Source organism: Carlito syrichta, unplaced genomic scaffold, assembly GCF_000164805.1.
Source record: "Carlito syrichta isolate Samal-C Ts95f unplaced genomic scaffold, Tarsius_syrichta-2.0.1 Scaffold83815, whole genome shotgun sequence".
Taxonomy (NCBI): domain Eukaryota; kingdom Metazoa; phylum Chordata; class Mammalia; order Primates; family Tarsiidae; genus Carlito; species Carlito syrichta.
Genome location: NW_007027911.1, coordinates 278564 through 288152, shown reverse-complemented (window position 1 = coordinate 288152; position 9589 = coordinate 278564). Strand labels below are relative to the sequence as shown.

The 9589-nt window shown below is 44.2% G+C and overlaps 1 protein-coding gene across 1 annotated transcript in view; it reads right to left on the bottom strand.

Moving 5' to 3' along the window:
* The window catches only part of LOC103258547 (regulator of G protein signaling 6), a 145853-nt gene extending 139530 nt beyond the window's left edge, over positions 1–6323 (bottom strand). Inside the window, exon 1 of the mRNA XM_021711416.1 lies at positions 6227–6323. Within this exon, the coding sequence (XP_021567091.1) occupies positions 6227–6305 (79 nt within the window). The 5' untranslated portion in view covers positions 6306–6323. The remainder of the gene's footprint in view (positions 1–6226) is intronic.
* Between the last annotated feature and the right edge of the window lie 3266 nt (positions 6324–9589).

Below are 9589 nucleotides of genomic sequence, written 5' to 3'. Positions count from 1 at the left end.
CCAGCAGGCTGAGGTGGAAGGATCGCCGGAACCCAGCAGGTCGAGGCTGCAGTGACCGGGAGCGGCCACTGCACTCCAGTCTGAGCGACAGAGTGAGACTCCAACTCAAAAAACAAAAAAACAAAAACAAAAAAACCAAATGAACGAGGCCATCGTTGACCCCCAGTCTCAGGTGAACCATCAGATGACTATGGTGTCATGGGTGAGACCAGCAGAACTGCCCAGACTTCCAATTCATGGAATCATGATCATGAGAAAGAAAAAAATCAATGCAGGTTTAAGCGGTTATATTTAGAGTTCATGGTGGTTTGTCAGCAGTAACAGATAACTGATGTATGTCCTTAGGGAAATACTGCAGACATACCTAAGAAAAATTCACGATTCTCTCCTTTGGCTTCAAACAGTACTTTGCTCTTTCCTCCATTACAACCCACAGCTCATAGAATTATTGGTCTACCTCTGTCTGCTTCTCACACTAGATTGACAGCTTTAGAAGAGCAGAGATCAGGTTTTTGTTCATCTTTATGTGTCCTGTGACTACTCTAGTGCCCGGCACATAGAAACAGTAGGCATTTCTCACCCAAGTCTATACTCATCATCTCCTGAAACCCTCTCACTTGCTCCCTGGAGCCCACAGTCAACATGAGTAAAAGCAGCTCACCTCCCTTCAACTTATTTTCTTCCCAATTGCCCAACTTCTCTGTAGCCCTCCCTGGCAGTAGTCATTTCCCCTCCTATTCATTATATACTATAGGGCGTGAAGGCAGATAAATGGCCTGCTTCTGCCAGTGGCTTCTTTCAGGCTGTCTTCATCCCTCTCTCTTCTCTCAAAACACTCAGCTTTGACTCCCATGACATCAGATTAAACCATCTACACCTCTTGCTGTGAATGTCACCTATGGATCCTTGGCCATAAAGGTTTTAACTTACAACCACCCTCTCCAGTACTGCCCCAGCAGAGATTCAACACCCAGACAGCTCAACCTTTCAATATCAAGGCCTCTCAGTTCCTCCACCTAATCTCCCCAAGTAACTGTGCTGTCTACCTGATCTCAGTCACTTGTTCCCATGGGCATACTGAAATCTTGTAACAGCCAATATTCATAACCTTTCCAGAATATCCATTTCAGACATTCCACTATCTGACCACCACCCCTACATTCCCTGCTTTCCTACTCTCGCCTCTAACTCCAATATGTCATTGCCACTGGACTTACAATTCACTGTGATTGCAACTCCCTACTGTTTCTCCCCTACCTCATGTTCTCATCCCCCTTACTGACTGATCACTTTTGCTGCTTTCTTGCCTTCCTCTCGACTTCGTACACCCTCAGCCTTGCTAGAGCATCAATTATGTCCAGCTTGCCACCTGACACCTACACACATCCACAGAACAAAATGTGGCTGGAGAAAGAATTGTCTCTCTTTACATACATAAATAGTAAGTATTCTAAAAGGATCACAATAAAAATTCTATTTCCCTAGTCCAGTCAATCTCTCTACTTTCCTTGTCGATTATTTCATAACTTCTAATTAATCCTCCATCTTTCAACATCTCCTCCACCTTTTTCTCCTATACTCCTAAGAAAATAGAGACCATGAAAAGAGAACATCTATGAGCTCTGCTCCCGCCCACCAATCCCTCTTACCTGCACTTCTATGCATCTGCTGTGGCCCCTTCTTCCTCCTGTGAATACACTGTAAGTGCTTCTAGCTGGAGCTACTCTCGTGCCTGCACAATAGATTCACGCTCTCCTTACCTTCATTGATGCCACTTTTTGAATTGTCCCACTCTGATAAGTCTTTTTGCCCTTTCTATTGAGCCATTCCTGTCATTTTCATACCAATTTAAAACCCACCTGTCTTGACCTAATGTACCTTCCTGTTATGATGGCATTACTTTTTTTTGCAGGAAAACTCCTTCCACAATGAACTATACTTACCGCCTCAAACTGCTCTCCTCCCATCAGACTTGAACACTCTCCAATAAAGATTTTGCTCCAGGATTTCTGGGAATGTGCACTTATAAAGGTCAGTAACAGATTCAGTGTTGGAAGAGTCAACAGTCAGCTCTAAGCCCCTAGCTTACCTGATTATCAGCAGCATTTGACATAGCAGGTCACACCACTCAATGTTGAAATGCTTTCTAAAAAATTTGACTTCCAACAAGCCAAATTCTCCTGATTTCCCTACTTGTCTCCAGCTACTCCTCAACCTCTTTTGCTGTTTTCTCTTTCTGTTCCTGATCTCTATAGCTTGGGGGATCCCAGGTTTTAGGACTTGGACCATTTGTTCTATCTGTACTCACTCCCTTGGTGATTTCATTAATCCCATGACTCTAAATACCATATACATACTGATGACTTATGTACACTTAGACACTCCCTTAAAATCTAGATCCACATAGCCAAACTCCTGTTTGTCACCTCCAGCTGAAATGTCTACTAGGTTCCTAAAATGTAATGTGCCTAAAATATATCTTTCAACGTCTTACCCTTCAGCTAAACAAACAAACCTCTCATAGACTCCATTTGACATTAAGAGCAGCTTCATTTTTCTAGTTGCTCAAGCCAAAGAGTGTAGAGTCATGGCTAATTCCTTTTTTCTCTCACATTCTACCTCTGCTCTATCCCCAAATACTGTCTGTTCTACTGTCAAACTTGAACCAGAAGCTGTCTACTTTATACATCTCCAGTGCTTTGTTTTTACAACAAACCTGCCATCTGGCACTTCAGCTCTAGCCCCCATGGTATTCTGAACACAGTAGAGTTGAAGCCACCTGTATAAAATTAATATGGGGCCCCGGGGTACAAGCTGTGGAAGAGATCCAAGCCCTGCAAAGCTGCAACTATGGTTAGAAACTAACAAGCTTGTTTTGAAGCTTGCTTTAGTCACTTCAGTAGGGAGCAGTTGATGATCTTCACGTCCCGACCCCTGGCGAGGAGAAGCTGCCCATGAGGTTGATGCCCACCAAATTATTCCTTAAAAAATCCTACCCTGAAGTTCTCAGGAGGTGAATCTGAGAAGTCTCTCCTCTCCTCCTGCTCTGTGGCCCTGCACTTATGAAAACTCTTTCTCAGTTGGCAGTGACTGCTATGAGTGTGTCGGCTCTTTTGTGCAGCAGGCATAAGAACCCAGCCAGGCAGTGACAGATGACCCCATGGCAAGATGAGTCAGCACAAGAGTACTCCAGGGACCTAATAACCTCAAGAGCCCATGTGCTCTCACTCCTGTTCCATGTGATTCTGTCCCCACTATCTGTCTCTTCTCCACTGTCTTCTGTACCTTTGACTCTGTCCTCACAGACCCTCAGTACTCCAGGAAGGCTCCTGTCTTGGGCACCAAGCCCTGCTGTCTAGAATATTCTTCCCCTCAAATCCACATAGCTCAGTCCCTCGTCTCCTTTTCACCTTTACTTGAATATCACCTTCTCCAGGAGTTCTTCCTTGACCATATGTTCCCAAATTACAGCATGTCAGTTATCCCTTTTCATATTTTATTTTTCTCCTTGGCCTTTATCACTACCTACAATTTAAACCTAAATGCAAATTATCTTTATTTATCTTGTTTATTGTCTCCTTCATGCAAATACAAATTCTATAAGGGCAGAAATGTTAATCTAGTTCATTGACTTCTGAATCATAAGTGTTTAACCACACTTAGAAAAGAGTGAATGCTCAATAAATAACTAAATGAATAAATAACATATAAATGAATGGCCAAACATATTGGGAAAAGAACCAGAGAAAATTTTAGAAATAAAAGATAAATAACTTAAATTACACAAAACTGGATTAAAGGGACAATTATTTTTCAAAGAACAACATGATGTCAAAAAAACAGACATACTCCATGGCTCATTTTATGAAGCCACCATAAATTCCATACCCAAACCAGCAACGATGGTGAGAAAAATGACAACCTTGCCCGTGAAAACAGACACCACAATTCTAAGCAACAGTATCAAAATCTACCACTGTATGAAATATAATATACTTTAATAAAAGTGTATATATAATAAAACATATATTGTATAATATATGCAACATATATAGTAAAATTCCATTTACATACATTTCAAAATTAGAAAACACTAACAATGCAAGTATCCTTCATTATCCAAATCTACTTGGGACCTCTTATGAACTGGATATCTGTGTCTCCCAGAATTCATATGTGGAAATGTCATCCCCAGTGTGATGGCATTAGGAGGTGGGGCCTTTGGGAGGTGATTTATGAAGGAGGACCCCTGTGCCAAGAGGTCAGAGAGCTCTCTGGCTTTCTTTCCACCGGGTGAGGATACAACAAGAAGTGAGCAGACTAGAACCTGGTATGGGCCCTCACCAGATCCCATGGTGGCATCCTGACCTCAGACTTCGGCCTCCAGAATTCTGAAAAATAAGCCACCCAGTGTGCGGTGCCTGTCACAGTAGCTCAGGTGACTGACACAGAGTCCAAGTCCACAGTGGCAAGATGGATTTATCTTGTATGTTAATATATAGTAGCAGTGAGTCTGGGTGTATGTGTATGTGCATGTATGTACTGTTCTGTGAACTGTGACCCATACACAGATTCACATCACCACCACCACAGTCAGTGGACATGACAGTTCCACCTTCTCATAACATCCTCATGCCATCCTTGCAGCCATGCTCTCCCCCACTGCTGAGGTCATGGACCTGCTCCCCAGCCCTCAGCTCTGTGTCATTCAGTGTTGTACACAGGAAGCCATGCAGCGAGCACTCTTTCAAGATGGGCTTCCTTCACTCAGGAAGACGACCTTGAAATTCCCCAAGTTGCTGCACGTACTCACAGTTTACATCTTTCCTTGCTCGGTACTGACAGACCACGGCTTGTTTACCCACTCACTCACGGGTGTTTGGGTCGGCTCCAGTCTTTGGAGATCATGAACAATGTTGCTAGAAACACTTATGTACAAGTTTTACTTTTCATTTCTTTTGGGTAAATATCTATAAGTGGGATTGCAGGCTCATATGGCAGGCACATGTTTAACTTGACAACACATTGTCCAGCTGCTTCCCAGAGTGGTTGCACTATTTTGCATTCCCCCCAGCAAACACAAGAGTTCCAGTCGCCTCCCATCCTCACCACACTTGACACTGTCAGTATTTTTTATTTCAACTGTCTAATAGTTGTATAGTGGAAACTGAAAATGAGTCAAGTCTTAATTCATTTGGTTATCTGTTTGTAATAGCAAGGGACATATGTCCATGTAGTAAAAACATGAAGAAAAACAACGAATTAATTAGCACAAAAGTAGATAGTGGTTAAGGAGGGGAGTGTAGTCTGGTAGGTACCCAAGGGGATGCTAAGATATTGATAGTATGTCATTTATAAGGCAGGTGGATAGGCACATGTGATGTGATGATGATGATGATGATGATGATGATGATTATTATACCTCACTCTATCATCCAGCTAGAGTACAGTGGCATGATCACAGCTCGCCACAGCTTCAACCTCCTAGGCTCAGGCAATCCTCCTGCCTTAGCCCTCCAAGTAGCTGGGACTATAGGTATGAACCACCATGCCCAGCTAATTTTTAAATTTCTGTAGCAACAATGTCTCACTATTTTGCCTAGGCTGGTCTTGAACTCCTGGACTCAAGTGATCCTCCTGCCTCGGCCTTCCAAGGTTATGGGATTAAAGGCACGAGGCACTGCGCCCGACCATGTTTTATTGTTCTTGTTTTATTGTTCTATACCCATGTGTTTAATATGTGTCACAATAAAAATTTTTAAAAGAAAAATGCTCATGCACAAAAATGCAGAAAAAAAGACAAACAGAAAAGTGTTTTTAAATCTCTCAAGAATTCAACTACAGTGAGTTTTAAAAGTAAAAGCATTTTGTAGAATTTGATCTTAACACTTTCATAAAACTTTCTTAAAAATCTGTTTAAACTTAATTTCTTTAATATTTCTGAGCTTATGTATACCCCACAGGCCAAGTGGCTGATGGGTCAGTTTATCAATGGGCTTGTTTATTCCCAGGGGTCTCAGTCCGCAGGCACTGGTTGGGCTGGTCATGGCAAGGCATTCTTAATAACGGAGAGAGAAGCCATAGGATGGGACCTGAGTCAAGAAATACACTGAACACTCTATTTTTACTATTCACAGGTTTTTACACAGTCCTTGAGTCACAATCTAGACTCTGCAACTCTCCAGAAGTTCTGGTTGGCACCAACACCTTGTAAGGAGCACAGTACCTGTGACGACGCTGGGGATTTTGGAGAGGAAGCTCTTGACCGTTCTGATGGGCACACCCCCTGTCTTGTCGTCCTGCATCTTTGTAATGATGTCTTCAATCTGAAAGAGATTAAAAAAAACAAGTGCTATTTTCTCCCACAAAGCTAAAATGTGTGAACATGGAGGCTAACAGTAGCTACCGGGAAGAGCCCCAACTTGTCAGTCAGCACATAGTAGTAGTGCCCTCTGGACCAAGTACTCGGTATGGGGAAGTCAGAAGAGGATATAATAAACCGTATGGAATGTTCTAGAAGAACAAAGCTCCAGCTCAACAAGGTGAGGGGGAGGAAATACACTAAGATTCTTGATGGGATCCAACATGTAGTTCAACATGTATGGGATGAAATTCCTCCTCTTTTCCAGATTGGGTCTATGTATAGGTTGAACACCCTCATGACAAGTTCTTGTGGTTCAACCACATGTATTAACACAGACGAGCATGCTGCTGCTAGCAAGTGCAGGCAAGTCTGCCTTAGGGACTACAGGAGGACATAGCAGAGTCACATGAGACAATATGAGACATATATCAAGACTTGAAAAGCTCCAATCTGGAGATATTGGGAGTCTCAGTAGTCCTGATGGTGCTGAGTGCATGGCCACCATGAGCCGGGACCCAGGTGATCGAGGACAGCACTGTTGGACCAAGTAAGACCACATTATTAGGAGAAAGACTACGGTGGCCTGTGACCTGGAGCTGGGTGACACCTTATTGGGCAGGGATGCGCTGAAGAGGCTACAGGTGCCAAGACTGGGAAAAAACCTGTAGCTAATAATTTATAAGCTACTTGTGATTTCCTGGGCAGAAATATGCAGAAGAGGATGCAGAAAAATCTGTAACAAGGATACATGTTATTTTGTGGGGAGTAGGAACAACTGGAGAACGGAGCAAGAGAAGATTAGTTCGAGCACACATTTCATGGTCTTCTGCAATGAAAGTATCTTTGCAACACCTGAATAGATCCTCTGAGTAGTCCTTAACAGAACCACAGAATCTGAAGGCTAGAAGTGCAAGCTGGAACTTGTCTAGTCGCTCGTGCAACCACTGCAGTCAGAGGTCAAGTGATTTATCTTCAAGATACAAGGGTAATACTTTGCTTGATAGAAATAGATAACTTGCTGGGGCAAAGTTATGACAAGGCATATCATCATCATCATCTTCATCATCGTCATCACCAATAGCCAAAATACACTAAGAATTATTGTGTGCTAGGTACTGTTCTAAGTACTACACATACATTATCCTGTTTAATCCTCATAATTAGTTCGTAAGATACGTTTTATTATTGTCCTTATTTTTTCAGATCAAGAAACTAAGAGGTAGTGGGTCTATCAACCAGGGCAGAGAGTCAGACTATGGTAGCAAATGACCCCCAAGTATCAGGGGCTCAGCACAGTCAAGTTAATTTTTTTGTCAGGTTATGTCTATGTCTATGACAGGTCATGGGGGGCTCTGCTTATTGCAGCCGTGCCATCTGGAATGTTGCTGGTCACTGGGCCAGGGGACGAGAGAATTCTGGAGTCTCTCGCTGGGTAGTAAGTGGCACAGCCTCAAAGTCACATATAACATGCCTGCTCACCACTCTGGGGCACAACCCTGAAGTCACATATAACACACCTGCTGACCATTCTGGGGCACAGCCAAGAAATCACATATAACACGCCTGCTGATCATTCCAGGGCACAGCCCAGAAATCACATATAATACACTTACTCACCATCTGGGGCATAGCCCAGTGTCACATATGACATGCCTATTCACCATTCTGGGGTACAGTCCCAAAGCCAAATATAATGTGCCTGCTGACCATTCTTGGGCACAGCCCAGAAGTCACATATAGCATGCCTGCTCAGCATGGCTTCTGGGGTACAGCCCAAAGTCACATATAACACATCTGCCACAATTCCTTGACTGGTACTAGTCACATGGCTCCACCCATCTGCACAGGAGCAGGGGATCAGTTTTCTGGTGCCAGGAGGAGAGGGGAACTGAACACCTGTGGTCACATCAGCAATGACCACAGAGGTGAAGCAGCTTCAAACCTTCACTGGGTCACATAGACCCCAGAACTCAGGCTTGCAACCCCAGAGCCATGCTGCCACCCAAAAAAGCATCTCAGAAAGCCAGCCCACAGGAAAACCATTCCTGCTGGGGTGTTTCTGGTCCCCAGGATATGCCGAGTGAGACCCAGTCCCTCCAGTAGCAGATGAGTAGTCTATTCTAGAAAAAGGACGTTTTCTGGAGGCCTGCGTCTATTAAGTGGTGACAGAAGAAGGGTCTTTAAACACATCCATGTAATAGGCTTTGCCAGCTTTATCTCCTAAGCTCAGTCCGGTCACTTTGGGTAGCTGAGCATTGCCCCTTGAGAATTGGGAGAGCTATTTCCAGACAGCAGCCACAAATTCTCAGCAATCTGTGCTTTTGACCTAGCATGTTCTTTGGAACCGGAAGCATCAGTTACATGAATGACTTCCAGGAAAATGGTCAGAAAATCACTGGGAATTGGAGAGAAACTGATAATTCCATCTAGTTAGGAACCACATGGGTGTTGATGGCAATGATTTGTGGCCTAGCAGGCTGAGTTGAAGGACTGGTTCTGAGGCCCCTGCTAGTGTGCTGCTTCTCCACATGCTGGACCTTAAAAAGGCCAGCTCATTAAAGAAGAGGGCCCATGTCCTTATACTGGCCCGCATGTACCCAGGGTTGTCACTCATCAGGGGTCACAGATGGATCAAAAGGATCCAGAGGGCGACTCCATCCAGCAACCATTTACAATCCCGCAGGAATGGAAGGTGAATCATTGGCCCTCAGCTCCTGACTCCTCCACAAGATGAACACATACCTGAATCCTTGCTGGACTCAGGGTGGGCAGAGTCTATCCCTTGGCTTTTGGGTCTGACTATAAGACTTGCCTGGCTGCGGGGAGGCTGTGGCATGCTGTGAGCAGAGACTGCAGTGTCCCTGCGTGGCTGGGTTTCTGTCTTCTCTTACCCTTCTTGCCTTCTGCCTTGAGAATAATCTACCTCAGAATCACTCTGAGGAAGATGAAGGACATCTGTCTGGGGGACCCGGTCCTGGGCCCACAGGAGTGCAAGGTCTAAGTTCGCAGGGGCACAAGGTCCCAAGCTTGCTGGGGCATGAGGACTCCAGCCTGCAGGGGCTCATGCTACCGAGCCCACGGTGGATCAGTCAGAATTGGCAGGCCTGCAGACTCAGGAGCAAGAGATAAATGCTTACTGTTGTGTGTCACTATGTTTGGGATGGTTTGCTCCACAGGAAATTTTTGATATAACAAGACTCTGAAAATTTATCAAAAATTGCTGAA